The sequence below is a fragment of the Coregonus clupeaformis genome, chromosome 30 (assembly GCF_020615455.1).
Source record: "Coregonus clupeaformis isolate EN_2021a chromosome 30, ASM2061545v1, whole genome shotgun sequence".
Lineage (NCBI taxonomy): Eukaryota > Metazoa > Chordata > Actinopteri > Salmoniformes > Salmonidae > Coregonus > Coregonus clupeaformis.
In genome coordinates this window covers 45841203-45861716 of record NC_059221.1, presented here as the reverse complement: position 1 = coordinate 45861716, position 20514 = coordinate 45841203, and the positions used below count along the sequence as shown (strand labels likewise).

The 20514-nt window shown below is 43.8% G+C and overlaps 1 protein-coding gene across 3 annotated transcripts in view; it reads left to right on the top strand.

The window, feature by feature from the left end:
• LOC121546084 (ERC protein 2-like) overlaps nucleotides 1-20514 on the top strand; it is a 285284-nt gene that overhangs the window by 6296 nt on the left and 258474 nt on the right. For all 3 annotated transcript variants that reach the window (XM_041857100.2, XM_041857099.2, XM_041857098.2), the window contains exon 3: nucleotides 869-1696. In XM_041857100.2, the coding sequence (XP_041713034.1) occupies nucleotides 869-1696 (828 nt within the window). The remainder of the gene's footprint in view (nucleotides 1-868; nucleotides 1697-20514) is intronic.

Below are 20514 nucleotides of genomic sequence, written 5' to 3'. Positions count from 1 at the left end.
GTTGTTGGTGTTCCTCGTTCTATGATGGGAGGAATGTTCCAACTGACGTCGTTCAGGGAGTTTGAGCTTCCTGCATAGCTGAAAGTATTTATTTTGTTCATTCTTGTAGGCTTTGTATTTGATAGTTTTTTATTTGCTTTTGTATTTGTGTGAAAACTGTGTTTTCGGGTCTGTAACAAGTAGCTGTTGTTGCCATGGCTTCTAGCGAGCCTGTACTTCTCTGTTTTTCACCAGTAAAGCTAAGATGTGACAGTTTGAACTCAGTAAAGCTAAGATGTGACAGTTTGAACTCAGTAAAGCTAAGGGTTGTTAAGTTCAACTGACCCTTGTGGCTACAGAGCCATCATCCTTCCTGTAAGTGGTGTCACCCTGTCTGGCCCTGTGTTCTGTCTTTATGAGTGGAAGGGTCGCCATCTACTGGAGTGTGTTAACATTGCATTTATGTGTGAATAATGACAGAGATTAAATCCACTCTAACATGCTATAGTAGAGCATTCAAGATATGCAGATGCTTACCTTTTGATTATAAATGTAATGATTGTATACTTTAGCTAAAAGTGCTTAATTTAGCCCGCAGGGAGCAAGTCTGTTCTGTTTGATTTTGCTTGTTACTTTTTAAAACATAGTTTATTTTGTTTATTTTTTATTTTTAACTTCACCATATCATGCTGCAGGTTTGGGAACCTAGAAGAAACAAGGTGTGTCCTGAGTTTGCCCCTATCCTTTTGTGTTCAGCCATGTGTGTGTGTCATTGTCCTCCTTGTGTGTCTCTTCTTTTTAATGGCTCACCTCTCTCTCTCTCTCTCTCTCTCTCTCTCTCTCTCTCTCTCTCTCTCTCTCTCTCTCTCTCGCTCTCTCTCTCTCTCAGCACCTCCAGTTGTCAGTGCATGGGCTACAGGAAGAGCTGAGAAGCCATAGAGAGATGAACAGTCGTCTGCAGCAAGAGAACTCGGGGTCTCACACAAACATCTCCACTCACACCGGCTCGAACCGAGACCTCCATATCGAGGACCACCGGGCAGGCATCAGCCCTGGACACAGCCCTGGTCTGGGCCCCAGTCACCTCCACAGCCCTGGGCAAAGACACAGCCTTGGCCCTGGCCTAGGAGCCAGCCCCAGACACAGCCCCAATAACACCTACAACCCTGGGTCCAGAAACAGCCCTGTCCATCCCCACAGCCCTGGATATAACTCTGGGCCTGGCCCCAGACACAGCCCTGGATATAACTCTGGGCCTGGCCCCAGACACAGCCCTGCTAACACCCTCATCCTCGGGCCTAGAAACAGCCCCAGCCACCTCATCCACAGCCCTGGCCGTTGCCTCAGCCCTCCCAGCAGCCCCTGCATGGTCCCTGGGTGCGATGGCTTCTCCTCTCCCCCTCCCCTGGATCTGACGGAGGAGAACTTCATCCGGCTGCAGTCGGATCACGAGCGTCAGGGCAAGGAGCTGTACCTGCTGAGGAAGACCCTGGAAGAGATGGAGCTGAGGATTGACTCCCAGAAACAGACGCTGGGGGCCAGGGACCAGTCCATCCAGAGGCTGCTGGAGATGATCCAGGGAGGAGGGAGGGGCCAGAGAGGCGAGAGGTCAGAGATAATCACCATGGCAACGGCACGTGAGGAGGCAGAGTCCCAGCTGGGTCGTCTGGAGGAGCAGCTGGACCAGAGGGAGAAAGAGAACCTGCATCTGAGAGAGGTGTGTGTGTGTGTGTTTCTTTGTGTTTTTCACTATAGCTCAGGGGATCCTAAACTTTTGACCCCATTTTGATATATGAAAATTCTCGCCACCCCAACCATGTGAAAAAAATTATGTAATTACAGCCAATGTTTATTTATTTTTATTTGGGGCTATGGCAGTCAATTCAAAAACATTTTAACAGTATTTCTGATTGTCTTCTCAACTCACCATCACATACTTTTAATGTGGGGCTATGTAAGTCAATTGCACATTAGTCTGACATAATGCATCTTATCTCACCACCACTAATGAGATGCGTGTGCTTGATGCATGTCGCGTCGGAGCTTCTCAAAGTCAGGGTGTGTGGTCAACAGTGCACACCTCATCTCTGCTGTCACATCCAACCTGGATCGATATTTGGTTTTAATGCAGACGAGAGTGCAGCTTCACGCATACAGTACCAGTCAAAAGTTTGGACACACCTACTAATTCAAGGGTTTTTCTTTATTTTTACTATTTTCTACATTGTAGAATAATAGTGAAGACATCAAAACTATGAAATAACACATATGGAATCATGTAGTAACCAAAAAAGTGTTAAACAAGTCAAAATATATTTTATATTTGAGATTCTTCAAAGTAGCCACCCTTTGCCTTGATGACAGCTTTTCACACTCTTGGCATTCTCTCAACCAGCTTCACCTGGAATGCTTTTCCAACAGTCTTGAAGGAGTTCCCACATATGCTGAGCACTTGTTGGCTGCTTTTCCTTCACTCTGCAGTCCAACTCATCCCAAACCATCTCAATTGGGTTGAGTTCGGGGGATTGTGGAGGCCAGGTCATCTGATGCAGCACTCCATCACTCTCCTTATTGGTCAAATAGCCCTTACACAGCCTGGAGGTGTGTTTTGGGTCATTGTCCTGTTGAAAAACAAATGATAGGCCCACTAAGCCCAAACCAGATGGAATGGCGTATCGCTGCAGAATGCTGTGGTAGTCATGCTGGTTAAGTGTGCCTTGAATTCTAAATAAATCACAGACAGTGTCACCAGCAAAGCACCATCACACTTCCTTTTCCATGCTTCACGGTGGGAACCACACATGCGTATATCATCCGTTCACCTACTCTGCGTCTCACAAAGACACGGTGGTCGGAACCAAAAACCTAATATTTGGACTCATCAGTCCAAAGGACAGATTTTCACCGGTCTAATGTCCATTGCTCATGTTTCTTGGCCCAAGCAAGTCTCTTCTTCTTATTGGTGTCCTTTAGTGGTTTCTTTGCAGCAATTCGACCATGAAGGCGTGATTCACAGTCTCCTCTGAACAGTTGATGCTGAGATGTGTCTGTTACTTGAACTCTGTGAAGCATTTATTTGGGCTGCAGTTTCTGAGGCTGGTAACTCTAATGAACTTATCCTCTGCAGCAAAGGTAACTCTGGGTCTTCCTTTCCTGTGGCGGTCCTCATGAGAGCCAGTTTCATCATAGCGCTTGATGGTTTTTGCGACTGCACTTGAAGAAACGTTCAGTTCTTGACATTTTCCGGATTGACTGACCTTCATTTTTTAAAGTAATGATGGACTGTCGTTTCTCTTTGCTTATTTGAGCTGTTCATGCCATAATATGGACTTGGTCTTGTACCAAATAGGGCTATCTTCTGTATACCAACCCTACCTTGTCACAACACAACTGATTGGCTCAAACGCATTAAGAAGGAAAGAAATTCCACAAATTAACTTTTAAGAATGCACACCTGTTAATTGAAATGCATTCCAGGTGACTACCTCATAAAGCTGGTTGAGGGAATGCCAAGAGTGTGCAAAGCTGTCATCAAGGCAAAGGGTGGCTACATTGAAGAATCTAAAATATATTTTGATTTGTTTTAACACTTTTTTGGTTACTACATGATTCCATATGTGTAATTTCATAGTTTTGATGTCTTCACTATTATTCTACAATGTAAAAATAAAGAAAAACCCTTGAATGAGTAGGCGTTTCCAAACTTTTGACTGGTAGTGTATATACAGGATGAATGTGTGTAGGATTTAGGAAATTCTCCCGCGACCCCATTTTCATATCAGGAACCCCTAGTTTGGGAACCGCTGCTATAGCTCTTTACTGTATGGCTCTCTGATAGTTTTGACTCATTTCCATGACCTACTGGACATTTATATAAATTACACCCTATCATTTACCACAGACTGATGTCAATGAATTATAGACGCAACGATAGTCGCGTATATATTGGTTTTGGTTGAAGCTCATTGTTAAATTCAAATCTCTCCATCACCATATCTAAGCCAATATGACACCAATCTATATGACAATTCGCGAATCAACTTGATTGGTGGTACACAACACACTCCCCGCCTCTCATCATGAGCCGTCCGCCCATTACCGAGAACTACATATCAGATTTTTTAACAGGGTGGTTAGCAATTTATTTTTAAGAGTATTTATTGCACCTACCTAGCTCAAATTCTAGACGTCGGATTAAAACGAGACTATAGCATCCATAAAGTGACCATTGGACTGTAAAAATGCCGGATTTACTAAATTTGTAGGTGCAGCAGTTTTTATTAAATTGATAATTTATCTCACATGCTCATTTCTGTTCATTAAGAACCAATGATGTGGTACCTTTTTGTAGTATTTCTGACAATGCTAACATATTTTTTTCAGCTGAGTTCTAACACCAGGTCGGTTGCTCGGCAACAACACAGCTACTTGCACCATGCTGCCAGTCAGAAGAAGTGTATGCTAACAATCCTAGGTTACTGTAGATAGCTAGCTATATGGTGGTATTCAAGCTGAGGTTAATAAATAAATGCAAACAGATACAGTGAGGGAAAAAAGTATTTGATCCCCTGCTGATTTTGTACGTTTGCCCACTGACAAAGACATGATCAGTCTATAATTTTAATGGTAGGTTTATTTGAACAGTGAGTGACAGAATAACAAAACAAAAATCCAGAAAAATTAATGTAACATTTTTTGTAAATTGAGGGAAATAAGTATTTGACCCCTCTGCAATACATGACTTAGTACTTGGTGGCAAAACCCTTGTTGGCAATCACAGAGGTCAGACGTTTCTTGTAGTTGGCCACCAGGTTTGCACACATCTCAGGAGGGATTTTGTTTCACTCCTCTTTGCAGATCTTCTCCAAGTCATTAAGGTTTCGAGGCTGATGTTTGGCAACTCGAACCTTCAGCTCCCTCCACAGATTTCCTATGGGATTAAGGTCTGGAGACTGGCTAGGCAACTCCAGGACTTTAATGTGCTCCTTCTTGAGCCACTCCTTTGTTGCCTTGGCCATGTGTTTTGGGTCATTGTCATGCTGGAATACCCATCCACGACCCATTTTCAATGCCCTGATGTTTCCACCTCCATGTTTGACGGTGGGGATGGTGTTCTTGGGGTCATAGGCAGCATTCCTCCTCCTCCAAACACGGCGAGTTGAGTTGATGCCAAAGAGCTCGATTTTGGTCTCATCTGACCACAACACTTTCACCCAGTTCTCCTCTGAATCATTCAGATGTTCATTGGCAAACTTCAGACAGGCCTGTATATGTGCTTTCTTGAGCAGGGGGACCTTGCGGGCGCTGCAGGATTTCAGTCCTTCACAGCGTAGTGTTTTACCAATTGTTTTCTTGGTGACTATGGTCCCAGCTGCCTTGAGATCATTGACAAGATCCTCCCGTGTAGTTCTGGGCTGATTCCTCACCGTTCTCATGATCATTGCAACTCCACGAGGTGAGATCTTGCATGGAGCCCCAGGCCGAGGGAGATTGACAGTTCTTTTGTGTTTCTTCCATTTGCGAATAATCACACCAACTGTTGTCACCTTCTCACCAAGCTGCTTGGTGATGGTCTTGTAGCCCATTCCAGCCTAGTGTAGGTCTACAATCTTGTCCCTGACATCCTTGGAGAGCTCTTTGGTCTTGGCCATGGTGGAGAGTTTGGAATCTGATTGATTGATTGCTTCTGTGGACAGGTGTCTTTTATACAGGTAACAAGCTGAGATTAGGAGCACTCCCTTTAAGAGTGCGCTCCTAATCTCAGCTCGTTACCTGTATAAAAGACACCTGGGAGCCAGAAATCTTTATGATTGAGAGGGGGTCAAATACTTATTTCCCTCATTAAAATGCAAATCAATTTATAACATTTTTGACATGCGTTTTTCTCAATTTTGTTGTTGTTATTCTGTCTCTCACTGTTCAAATAAACCTACCATTAAAATTATAGACTGATCATTTCTTTGTCAGTGGGCAAACGTACAAAATCGGCAGGGGATCAAATACTTTTTTCCCTCACTGTATTTTGATTAGCTCGGTAGCTAGCTAGCAAACGTTACCTATCTAATGTTAGCTTGATTGTACAAATTCCAGCAGCTAGCTAGCTAAGAGCAGTCAGCTGAAATCTAGCTAGCTACTATAATGAACAGGCAAAAAAAGGTAGCTAGCTATATTTGTTTATGGAAGGTTTGTTACACAAATAACTTCAGCCATTAGCTAGCTAGTTAGAGCCAGACAACAACAGCTGAAGCCATCTAATGATAGCTAGTTCACATCCAAATGACAGTCCTACATTTTTCCACAAAACATAGCTAGCTAGCGAACTTACATTAGTTCAAAACCAACACCAAACTTTTGACAAATTGTCACGCTGCTACCTTACTATGCATGCAATGGGCTTTTGCAACACTAGCTAGCTAGCTACTCCATAGCCCAGGCTACATTAGAGCTAGCCACATTTCACTATCAGACAGGACACACCTTTTTGCTAGCTCACAATAACATTAACAGCGCCTCTGCTCTGGCTCTGTTGTGCACTGACTGCAGTGTGCAAATGCATGCTTGCTAGCATCAGAAAAACTCACCAGTTTAACATCCATAATACATTCCAGTACGCTCCTTCTCCTGTCTTCTTGACATTTTAATCTACGTGTGCTGAGCAACAGTGCCAAACTAACAACTCTGCCATGTGTTGGATATTTTTCAACTCTGCCGTGCACAGCTAGCTCAATAAGGATTAGCCACAATAGTGGAATTTGCGGTTTGCCTTCAAAGTAACAGTGAAAGTGATTCAAACTGATACAAATACAGTGCCCTCCTGAATTATTGGCATCCTAGGTAAATATGAAAAAAATTTGGTGTGAAAAAATTTAATTGTTGTTATTCAGCTTGCTCTTACACTCAAAATATCATATCAATCTAACCTTTAATTGAGTTAAAATTGTTCCCCCCCCCCAAAAAAAGTAATCAATAAATAATTATTACCTAAACACAATTGAAAACCTGTGGGGTGAACTGGAGAGGAGAGTCCACAAGCGAGGACCATGGACTGAAGGATCTGGAGAGTGTATGTATGGAAGGATGGTCTCAAATCCCTTCCTATGTGTTCTCCCACATCATCAAACATTATAAGAGACGACTCAGAGCTGTTATCTTGGCAAAGGTGCTAAATGCAGGGGTGCCAATAATTGTGACATGCATGTTTTTGAATAAAATAATTATTTATAGATTATTTTTTTAGAACAATTTTAAATCAATTAAAGGTTAGATTCATATGATATTTTAAGATGAAGCTGATAAACAACAATCAAATTTTTTCACAGCCTTTCTTTGTTCATATTTACATAGGGTGCCAATAATTCAGGAGGGCAGTGTAGTGGAATCATGCCATATTTGGAGTAGATAATGCTAAACAAGGTTGGGATGTTGAACAGCCCTTTAGCCGTGGGATATTGGCCATATACCACACCCTCTCGGGCATTATTGCTTAATTATAATGTTGTATATTTAATGTTGCAAAATCACTTTCCGGTGTAAAAACCATGGAAATTAAAAACAAAAAACTAAGTTTTAGGTGAGAATAGGAAATTCACATGAGCACCACAATGCCTATTCCACCCATGCTCTACCAAGGTTTTCCAGCACACAGCTTTGACCTTCTACAGCAGCTATGTTGGTATTGTACTTCAAACTATGTGTAGGCAGGTTGCTTAGGATTCACACCTTCTCAAACAACCTAAGTCATACTCTTCAGAGGGATACTGGACTTTACAACTAATCGGAAGGATGCAACACTAACCCCGCCTACTCTGCAAATGCACTTCCGCGTTGTAGTGCTATTTGTTGCAACTTGGCTACCTGCCAAACTTGTAATTTTTTTCTTTTTTTAATAACCGTTTAATCAAAACTCTGCATTTAACACATTTACCAACATCTTAGTTTTTTCCTCGCTGTACTTTTTTCATTCAACTATTTCACCCCGGATGCTTTAGTACCTGGATAACAACAACCGAGCCAGGCTACGAAGAGCTCAACTCATACAACGCTCTCTATAAAACTACTAAAGACACTGGGACACGCCTGACACAGCTCTGAGAGGCTACACCGAACACAAACACTCAGCCGGGCCGGTGGGTAGAAAGGAACAGCTGGCGACCTGCCTCTGACAACCGACCCAGACATCACCTGCCCCCCTGCGCTTCTCTCTCGCTCTCACATTCAACGAGAGACAGACAACAACACAGTTGTGCGGGGGGCTGGTGGGGGCATCCGAGGCCATGGAGGGAGCATCTAAGTCCCTGGCGGAGCCGGGAAATGTTTGTTCCCTTGGACTGTCGGCATGCAGCAATGTGAACTGATTTGAATCTGCTGGGGACTCGTGAGCTATTAAATGTATAATATGCGACATGTTCGTTGTTGTCACAAGGAAAGGTCTGATGGATACCTTCATTTGTGAAACATTTATTAAACTTAATGCAGCTAAAGAAATGATTATTACGCTTCATGAAGAAATACAAAATTTGACCAATTCCCTTGAACTGAATAAGGTTTCTATGAGAATATCGGCATCTTTAAATGCTTCCTATCAAAACATCCAAGAGGATCATAATGGGACCTTCCTGAACTATGATCAATTTCCGCCACTGCACCCCTCTACTAGCTTGAACCAGAAAATGGCTGCTCAATGTTCGACTCCAGGTGACCGTAAATCGATGCGTATCAGAACCAGAAAGTAGGAGAATAATCGTTCTCGGCGCACCTGCCTTCTTCCCCCGCGTCCAGACTTAAGAGTTTCAAATCGCTTTGAGCCCCTGTACCAGCTGTCCTCTGTCAGGGGCTTGGGTGTTCCCTCCATGGCTGTGGATGACCCTCCAGCTACCTCTCCCTGTCCTAGTCAATCAACTGCCTGGGCACAGCCTGGACCACCGCGGCCCCCCTCCGCTGGGCCGTGCTCTCTGGATCAGAGCTATGTCCCTTTGGTGGTTGTGGCCTGCACGCAGCCGGCGTCTCAGCAGCCCTCTTCTCAGGTGAGTTCTGTGGCTCTGGCCTCGCAATCTGCTTCGAGACACAGCAGAGGCCGGATCATTCCGGCGATTGTGATAGGGAGTTCGATGGTGAGACATTTATCTGTACCTGGGGCAAAAGTTCAGGAGATCACCAGGTTGCTTCCCGAGGCTGTGAGTCAGTCACCGGGGGCTGATACTGTCATGGTTCATGTGGGGTCAAATGACATTATGAAGGGCAGCTCAGAACAGCTGAAGATGGATTTTAAAGAACTGATTGGGTCTCTACTTGACACCAACAAACGCCCCATAGTATCTGGCCCTCTGCCCTCCCTAAATCGTAGCATTGAACGGTTCAGCAGACTTTTAGCCCTCCATAACTGGCTACGAGACTATTGCAGCTCTGTGGGTGTAACATTTATTGACATTTTTGATACCTTGTGGAAACAAAGCTTGTATTATAAGGAGGATGGGATCCACCCAAATCATTTGGGTTCCTGGATCCTTTCACAGCATTATAAGGCTGCGTTGAGACAATGACTTACCAATGACCCCAAGTCCAGCTCATTTAATCCCTACCATTGTGTCGCTGAGTTGTCATAATGACTCAGCAAATGTACATTATCCTAGTGGCGTTGGAAGACACAATGTAAATAACCTCATTTATGTCCCTCTTACTGCCCGGAATGCCTCTTCTGATCCTACAGCTATTATATGCAGTAATCATATGCCTATGAACCAGAGTAATAATGTTAGCACTGAGGTGGTGTGCCCTAGTAGGAGGTCCACTGTGTGCAGCTCACCCTGCACTAATAAAAATAACCTGAGGATGTCTACCTCTGCTAAGCTTCCCAGTAAAGCAAGAACAATAATCAGGCATCCCAGAAAAGTGTAAAAATAGCCCATGTTAACATATGTAGCTTAAGAAACAAGGTTCATGAAATCAATAATTTGCTAGTAACAGATGACATTCATATTCTGACAATCTCTGAAACTCACTTAGATAATACCTTTGATGATAGCAATACAAGGTTATAACATTTACAGAAAATACAGAAATGCCATCTAATACACATCTAAGTTTATCTGACCAAATTATGAAAGACAAGCATTGTAATTTTGAATTCCGTAAAGTAAGTGTGGAACAGGTGAAAAAAGTACTATTGTCGATCAACAATGACAAGCCACCGGGGTCTGAGAACTTGGATGTAAAGTGGTGTATAAGTGGATAATAGCGGACGATATTGCCACTCTTATTTGCCATATCTTCAATGTAAGCCTACTAGAAAGTGTGTGCCCTCAGGCCTGGAGGGAAGCAAAAATTATTCCCTTACTTAAGAATAGTAAAGCCCCCTTAACTGGCTCAAATAGCCGACCAATCAGCCTGTTACCAACCCTTAGTAAACTTTTGGAAAAAATTGTGTTTGACTAGATGAAATGCTATTTCACAGTAAACAAATTGACAACAGACTTTCAGCACGCTTATAGTGAAGGACATTCAACAAGCACAGCACTTACACAAATTACTGATGATTGGCTGAGAGAAATTGATGATAAAAAGATTGTGGGGGCTGTTTTGTTGGCCTTGGCAGCAGCTAATGGGGATCCATAATAAATACAAATACCGTGTCCTGCTATTAAAATTATTTACACCTGTGTGTGTGTTTGTATATTAAATTATTATATATTATATTGAACAAAAATATAAACGCAGTATGTAAAGTGTTGGTCACATGTTACTTGAGCTGAAATAAAAAATACAATAAATGTTCCATACGCACAAAAAGCTTATTTCGCTCAAATTTTGTGCACAAATTTGTTTACATCCCTGTTAGTGAGCAATTTTCCTTTGCCAAGATAATCCATCCACCTGACAGGTGTGGCATATCAAGAAGCTGATTAAACTGCATGATCATTACACAGATGCACTTTGTGCTGGGGACAATAAAAGGCCACTTTAAAATGTGCAGTTTTGTCACACAACACAATGCCACAGATGTCTGAAGTTTTGAGGGAGCGTGCAATTGGCATGCTGACTGCAGGAATGTCCACCAAAGCTGTTGCCAGATAATTGAATGTTCATTTCTCTACCATAAGCTGCCTCCAATGTCGTTTTAGAGAATTTGGCAGTACGTCCAACCAGCCTCACAACCGTAAACCACGTGTAACCATGCCAGCCCAGGACCTCCACATCCGGCTTCTTCACCTGCGGGATCGTCTGAGGGGGGTGCTGAGGAGTATTTCTGTCTGTAATAAAGCCCTTTTGTGGGGGAAAAACTCATTCTGATTAGCTGGGCCTGGCTCCGCAGTGGGTGGGCTTATGCCATGGCTGCTCCCCAGCCAGTGATGTGAAATCCATAGATTAGGGCAAAATGAATTTATTTCAATTGACTGATTTCCTTATATGAACTATAACTCAGTAAAATCTTTGAAATTGTTGCATGTTGCGTTTATATTTTTGTTCAGTATAATTTGGCTGTATTTATTTTTGGATATAGGCCTATTGTAAATGTGTATTATTGTTGTGCCGGCATCTTTATTGCAAAAATAAATACAAGAACTAACAACTTTAAGCTACATATTATTTTGACAGAGGTAATGAACTGTCCATTGATCAGCACAGCAATTGATAAAACAGGACCATGTTCGAAACACAAGTGGTTCAATATTACACAGGTAAACTATCAGTTACAGAAATCAGTAATGCAGACAGACTCTATCTGAGCTACTATGTCCAACACACCACCACCTGTTGTTATGTTGTGCACGTACTGACCAAAAAAGGATGTTATTAATCAAATGATATCAATCAAATGTATTTATAAAGCCCTTTTTACATCAGCAGATGTCACAAAGTGCTATATAGAAACCCAGCCTAAAACCCCAAACAGCAAGCAATGCAGATGTAGAAGCACGGTGGCTAGGAAAAACTCCCTAGAAAGGCAGAAACCTAGGATGAAACCTAGAGAGGAACCAGGCTCTAAGGGGTGGCCAGTCCCCTTCTGGCTGTGCCGGGTGGAGATTATAACAGTACATGGCCATTTTTCTCCAAGATGTTCAAACGTTCATAGATGACCAGCAGGGTCAAATAATAATCACAGTGGTTGTAGAGGTTGCAACAGGTCAGTACATCAGGAGTAAATGTCACTTGGCTTTTCATAGCCTGGGATTTAGAGGTTGAAATAGCAGGTGCTGATTTTTTTTCAGTGACATGTTTTGCTAAAATAAAGGTTTAAGGAAATACAGACATGCTCCATATTACTACAAGACAAAACAGCTCAATCAAGCCTGATGGTCTTGTAAGTACTGTATAAAAGCAAAGCTTGCATTCATTTAATAAAAAAAGCATGAAAAGGTAGTGGAATGGGATAATGTCTTACTGTGGTGTGTGAAGAGAATCCAATACTTTACCTTGTATGCGGTACAAATCACATTATTGTGGAAGCACCTCGTCTAAGAGTATGAATTAGGCTGTTTGAGAAGGTTTGAATCCTAAGCAACCTGCCCACACATAGTTTGAAGTACAATACCAACATAGCTACTGTAGGTCAAAGCTGTGTGCTGGAAAACCGTGTTAGAGTGTGGGTGGAATAGGCATTGTGGTGCTCGTGTGAATTTCCTTTCTTTTTTGGCTTCAGACCAATGCCTATTCTCACTTAACTTATTTTTTTTGTTTTTAATTAGTAGTAATGCTCAGCCTCACGCTCTAACACCCTGACCAACCGTGCACCATTGTCTTTGTCTTTGTCTGTGTTCACCATCATCATGTAATTCATGGGGCGATGTATTCATTGATTGCTTAAAAATACACAAGGCCTCATGGATGCATAAACATACACACGCACACACACATTTACACTTGCATATACACACTTGCTCACACACTTCAGATCTTGGACAGGAATAGGCTGCTCCATGCTCCTCAGTCCTAGTTTATTTTTAACTCCTAAATCTTCTTAGCCTTTAATTTCTCTACCTCTCTGTCAGAGAGGGTGTGTGTGTGTGTGTGTGTGTGTGTGTGTGTGTGTGTGTGTGTGTGTGTGTGTGTGTGTGTGTGTGTATACACACTTCTGGGGCCTGTCTGCTTGCTACGTCACACATCTTGCTGCCCAGGTAGCTGATGGGATATCCGCCCGTGCTGGGTGTTTGATTGTCGTGGGGATTTAGTTCGAGAGTAGCGTGGGGTTTGGGGCCCACGCTAGGACGCTATGTGTGAGTGCATGTGTGTGTGAGCGAGAGAGAGAGAGTGTGTATGTGTGTGTGGGGACCTAGCCATGCGGCGTGTGTAGAGGGTGAGTAACGGTTCCTGTGTATACCCAACCGTGTGTGAGAGAGTGTGTGCTATTTATAACTGGATTTCAGCTTATCAGGCGCTAGCGTAGAGTGAAGGGGTAAAGGGGGAGAGGGTGAGGGGAGGGGAGGAGAGAGAGGGGGAGACTGGGTGGGAGACGGGGTGTTTTTCTTGGGTAGAAAAACAGAGTTTGTTTGGATGAATATGAATCTATGATTAATGAGTGAAAACACAGCGACCGCCCTGATTGAGAGAAGATTGTTGGGTTTCTTTTTTCCCTCTACCCTCTGATGCTGAGGTGGTTTGTGTGTTCGTGTGCTTACAGTATTTCAAACTTGCTTATAATGGTAGTTATCAATAGGATATCAACATTCATTCTGTGTAGCTATAGACATCTAACGTAAGAGCTGATTCATGCTTGCACATATGAGAATATTGATCAGCAGTACCAGTGCAATTTAGATTAGGCCTATAAAGACATTGTTTACATATTTACTGTAGAACTAATGTGAAGAACAAAAGACTGAAAAGCTGAAGAGTGAAAATGCAGAGAAATGCAAATAGGGTCCATGCTAACAAGTACCTTAATTTAACTTGTGTGTGTGTGAGGGGTTAGGTATTGGTGGTGGTACACATGTCACCGTTAACGTAGTGAAGAGTGTGTGTGTGTGTGTGTGTGTGTGTGTGTGTGTGTGTGTGTGTCTGTGTCTATGCAAGGCCGGTTTGTATTAAGAGGGTGCTACTCTTCGTTAATTTAATTAGCTCCAAAGGAAACGAGCTCAACCACCTTTCATTACTGCACCCATTACTCTCCTTTAAATGACCTGCCCTGTTTAGTTTTTGGCCAGATAGTAAATGCCTCAATTTTCTTCTCACCTTTTATTTTCTATTTTAAACAGGATAGAGGCCAGAGAGGGGCTTTCTCAATCGTTAGTGCAGTCAAGGGGGTGTGTGTCTGTGTGTGTGTCTGTCTGTCTGTCTGTCTGTCTGTATGTCTGTCTGTCTGTCTGTCTGTCTGTCTGTCTGTCTCCGTCTGTGTGTGTGTGTGTGTGTTTCCCACAGCTCTTCAGTTTTATTAAGTAAATTAGCACCACATGTTTTTGTTTAAATTATCATATTTTCTTTAAGTTGAATTCCTTTTGCGCTCACTGACTGTCTTTGTGGAAAAGTTCAGTTGGGGGTGCTCAGTTTGTGTAATTGGGGGGAGTGAGCATGAGCCCAACGAAGCTGTCTAGATCTCTCTCTCTCTCTCTCTCTCTCTCTCTCTCGTATCCTTTACAACAGGACTGACAGATCTTACCCAGATGTGTAGAATTGAACCATCTGGCTGGTGTGAAAGCCTAGTGAAAGAGTAGTGCTCCCGGTATTGCGTATTACTGTGTGTGTGTGTGGGGTGTAACTCCTCTATTTCCCGGTGTGGTACAGAGCTGCCAGAGTGTGTTATGTGTGTCAGAAGTGAGAAGGGACAGACACAGCACCATCATACAGGCACTTGTATGGGCACACCTGCCTGTCTAAGGACCCTACACAGGTTATATCTGTTTCCCTTGTCTCATCTTTTTGTCTATTCTATGTGCTGGGAATGTCCTGGGATTTTCTGGGGGGCTTCCCTGGCTGGCCTGAGCTGCTCTTTCCTTAAATAGCCCTATCTGTGTATGTGTGTGCGTACGTGCATTTACACTACTGTAAATACACCCAGGGCTTTTCTTGCAATACTTATCTTCTCCACTGAGTGGCAGGATTTAGCCAGGTTTTATACAGGGTCCTGAAACAGAGTAAGAGGCCCTAACTGGTGTTTTACTCTTATCACAGGCTCAGTGAGAGACAGGATCTGTAAAGCTAAAGTCCACTGAGGACTGATCCATTACCCATCGATAGCAGCAACACACACACACACACACACACACACACACACACACACACACACACACACACACACACACACACACACACACACACACACACACACACACAGACTGTCAGAGGCATAAATCTAGGCCTAATTGACTCTCCCCAGCCACTTCTTCCCACAGGACCCAATAATAACAGGCGCTCCGCTGGCCTGTTCCTGCCCTAGCCCTAACCCAGCAGGCTCCCCCAGCCTGAACCTAGCTTCAGCTACAGCTATGTTTCCCTCTCCAGCCCCAACCCCAGCCCCAACCCGCTGAGAGCTGCTTCATCTGGTGTCAGGAAAACGTGTTTCAAGGGACAGTTAGGCTATATATTTGATCTGTACAGTGTAGCTCTGCAATAAAGAAATAGTGCACACACACACACAAAAACAAATAAACACACCTTTTCCCAGCTATTCTCTTTGGAATCTAGCATTAGAAGACTGCGTGAGAATGGGAGTGAGTAGGACAGGGCAGGGCCAACGTGCTACAGCTCTCCTGTTTTCACAGGGCTTGTTTCAGGGGCTGACCTGGCTGTTTTTGGCTGCTTCTAACAGGGTTCTCTTTCTCTCTTTCTCACCCCCAATCTCTTTCCCTCTCTCTTACTTTTTTTTAAACCTTCTGACTGAAACATCAGAAATGTCACTCGTTCAGACCATTGATGGGAAATGTGGGAGTTCTACTTTCTCAGCTAAGCCCTTCATTAACTAGTCTCTCTTGTTCTCTCCTGTCCTGTCCTGTCCCCTCCTGTCCTGTCCTCTCCTCTCCTGTCCTGTCGCCTCCCGTCCTCTCCTGTCCTGTCCTATCCTCTCCTGTCCTGTCCTGTCCCCTCCTGTCCTGTCCTCTCCTGTCCTGTCCTCTCCTGTCCTGTCCCCTCCCGTCCTCTCCTGTCCTGTCCTCTCCTGTCCTCTCCTCTCCTCTCCTCTCCTCTCCTCTCCTCTCCTCTCCTCTCCTCTCCTCTCCTCTCCTCTCCTCTCCTCTCCTCTCCTCTCCTCTCCTCTCCTCTCCTCTCCTCTCCTCTCCTGTCCTGTCCTGTCCTGTCCTGTCCCCTCCCGTCCTCTCCTGTCCTGTCCTATCCTCTCCTGTCCTGTCCTGTCCTCTCCAGTCCTATCCTCTCCTATCCTGTCCTGTCCTGTCCTCTCCAGTCCTGTCCTATCCTGTCCTGTCCTGTCCTCTCCAGTCCTGTCCTATCCTCTCCTATCCTCTCCTGTCCTGTCCTATCCTCTCCTGTCCTGTCCTCTCCTGTCCTGCATTTTTATATTTATTCTGGATCCCCATTAGCTGCTGCCAAGGCAGCAGCTACTCTTCCTGGGGTCCAATCACAATTACATACAATAAAACAATACATAACACAACACATTATTACACACTACTCTACCATAACATATCTACAATACAACACATTATTACACACTACTCTACCATAACATATCTACAATACAACACATTATTACACACTACTCTACCATAACATATCTACAATACAACACATTATTACACACTACTCTACCATAACATATCTACAATACAACACATTATTACACACTACTCTACCATAACATATCTACAATACAACACATTATTACACACTACTCTACCATAACATATCTACAATACAAAATCAATAATAAAGCAAAGTAACAATATTAAAATGTATGTGTATGTAGAGTACGAGACCTGTCCTCTCCTCTCCTGTCTTCTCCTGTCCTCTTATGTCCTGTCCTCTCCTGTCCTCTCTTGTCCTCTCCTGTCCTGTCCTATCCTGTCCTCTCTTGTCCTCTCCTGTCCTATCCTCTCCTGTCTTATCTTCTCCTTTTCAGTCCTCTCCTCTCCTGTCCTGTCCAGTCCTCTCCTGTCCAGTCCTCTCCTGTCTGTCTCTTTGGTCTGGTTCATATTATCGTTCATCCTGCAAGTATTATAGTTACCTCTCCATCTTTGGTTTGGACACACACACACACACACACACACATACACACACACACACACACACACACACACACACACACACACCCACACCCACACCCTCTTGCTGCAGGCTGATATGGTATCTGTTGTGGTTGGGCTAATTGGCGTGTTGTAGTCTGGTCTCTTCAGACGGAACTCTTTAAGAGCTGTCTCCTGATTCGCTGTTCTCTCTCTCCACTAACGAAGCCTCTCAGCTGTCATTAAAACTCCACTGTAAATACCAGCAAACCCCCCCTCACACACCCACACACACACACACACACACACACACACACACACACACACACACACACACACACACACACACACACACACACACATGCACCCTGAGCACCGCATACTCGCCACGCTCTGTTGATCCCCCAGAATGTTGGAGCGGAAAAGTTTATCGGGACAAAATTATACCCCTCCAATCCCCTCTCCTCTCTCTCATCCCTCCCCCATATCTGGAGAGCTTTGATTTTCTTTGATTTTCCCTTTGTCTTTTGAAAGTGCACTTAAAGCCTATAGCTGATAGGCAGACACATTTAAACACATGGAATCTTTTTTTTCTACACATGCGATTGAAGTCCCCCCCCCCCCTTCTGATGGTGAAGGGTGTGTGTAATTGGTCAGGGGGTGTGTCTATGACACCACTGCCTATGGGCTACAGTTGAACCTTTGGTTCATTTCCTTTGTACAGGATGCATTATATCATTATAGTTGATGCTATTTGTTCCATATGCCCGCTGCTTTGACACATATGGACCAGAGCGATGCTTTGATGACATGCTCTCAATGACTTCATGGTGCAGCCACTTGTTACCAGAATGGTTAGATCCATGCTCTTGTATTTCTATATGATGACTGAACACACATACACACATATTCACACACGCTTACACACACACACACATGCACATCATTTTAAACATGCAGTCGCACACACACTGCTGTTGGACCATGCATTGTTCTCCAAAAACACACACTCACTCACACACACTCTGCTAGAAGAGGATTACAAGTGGCGAGGATTCTTAGTGTGTGTGTGTGTGTGTGTGTGTGTGTGTGTGTGTGTGTGTGTGTGTGTGTGCGTGTGCGTGTGCGTGTGCGTGCATTCTGGCTCTGTCTGAGGTCTACTCTGACAACAGTAATCCTCTCACATCCAGAGTGAACACGCTTGACAAGATAAGATAAGCCTCACACACTCTCCTTAGTAGAGTCATGTAGGATACATTCACACGTGTTTGTGTGTGTGTGTGTTACATCTGGGATATAATCATACATATGGAAGGTCAATTTGGAATTAATGTTAGTCTGACATGTCTGGTGAGTGGTCTGGTCTGGTGAGTGGTCTGGTCTGGTGAGTGGTCTTCATAGAGCTCAACTCTTCCTGACTTTTCTGTTTCTGTCTTCTACCACCTGTAACTGTTTGTGTATCTCTCACTCTGTTCTATGTACTTCTACTCTAATACTTGTGGCCCTAGCTACAGTGGGGAGAACAAGTATTTGATACACTGCCGATTTTGCAGGTTTTCCTACTTACAAAGCATGTAGAGGTCTGTAATTTTTATGATAGGTACACTTCAACTGTGAGAGACGGTATCTAAAACAAAAATCCAGAAAATCACATTGTATGATTTTTAAGTAATTAATTTGCATTTTATTGCATGACATAAGTATTTGATACATCAGAAAAGCAGAACTTAATATTTGGTACAGAAACCTTTGTTTGCAATTACAGAGATCATACGTTTCCTGTAGGTCTTGACCAGGTTTGCACACACTGCAGCAGGGATTTTGGCCCACTCCTCCATACAGACCTTCTCCAGATCCTTCAGGTTACGGGGCTGTCGCTGGGCAATACGGACTTTCAACTCCCTCCAAAGATTTTCTATTGGGTTCAGGTCTGGAGACTGGCTAGGCCACTCCAGGACCTTGAGATGCTTCTTACGGAGCCACTCCTTAGTTGCCCTGGCTGTGTGTTTCGGGTCGTTGTCATGCTGGAAGACCCAGCCACGACCCATCTTCAATGCTCTTACTGAGGGAAGGAGGTTGTTGGCCAAGATCTCGCGATACATGGCCCCATCCATCCTCCCCTCAATACGGTGCAGTCGTCCTGTCCCCCTTTCAGAAAAGCATCCCCAAAGAATGATGTTTCTACCTCCATGCTTAATGTTGGGATGGTGTTCTTGGGGTTGTACTCATCCTTCTTCTTCCTCCAAACACGGTGAGTGTAGTTTAGACCAAAAAGCTATATTTTTGTCTCATCAAACCACATGACCTTCTCCCATTCCTCCTCTGGATCATCCAGATGGTCATTGGCAAACTTCAGACGGGCCTGGACATGCACTGGCTTGAGCAGGGGGACCTTGCGTGCGCTGCAGGATTTTAATCCATGACGGCGTAGTGTGTTACTAATGGTTTTCTTTGAGACTGTGGTCCCAGCTCTCTTCAGGTCATTGACAAGGTCCTGCCGTGTAGTTCTGGGCTGATCCCTCACCTTCCTCATGATCATTGATGCCCCACGAGGTGAGATCTTGCATGGAGCCCCAGACCGAGGGGTGATTGACCGTCATCTTGAACTTCTTCCATTTTCTAATAATTGCACCAACAGTTGTTGCCTTCTCACCAAGCTGCTTGCCTATTGTCCTGTAGCCCATCCCAGCCTTGTGCAGGTCTACAATTTTATCCCTGATGTCCTTACACAGATCTCTGGTCTTGGCCATTGTGGAGAGGTTGGAGTCTGTTTGATTGAGTGTGTGGACAGGCGTCTTTTATACAGGTAACGAGTTCAAACAGGTGCAGTTAATACAGGTAATGAGTGGAGAACAGGAGGGCTTCTTAAAGAAAAACTAACAGGTCTGTGAGAGCCGGAATTCTTACTGGTTGGTAGGTGATCAAATACTTATGTCATGCAATAAAATGCAAATGAATTACTTAAAAATCATACAATGTGATTTTCTGGATTTTTGTTTTAGATTCCGTCTCTCACAGTTGAAGTGTACCTATGATAAAAATTACAGACCTCTACATGCTTTGTAAGTAGGACAACTTGCAAAATCGGCAGTGTATCAAATACTTGTTCTCCCCACTGTATGTCCCTTGTATGTATTTTTGTATACTTTCCATCTTTGTGTGTCTGTGTTTTGTCTTGACTTCTGTCTTGTTGGGAAAAGGTGGTGTCCTGCATCCTCCATGCCTTCTGAGGTGCTTCAGTTTAGAGTGATGCTGCTACCTGTTGTAGTGACTTCAGTAGCGACATCAGTAGTGACTTCAGTAGTGACATCTGTAGTGACTTCATTAGTGACTTCATTAGTGACTTCATTAGTGACTTCAGTAGTGACATCTGTAGAGACATTGGTAGTGACTTCAGTAGAGACATCTGTAGAGACATCAGTAGTGACAT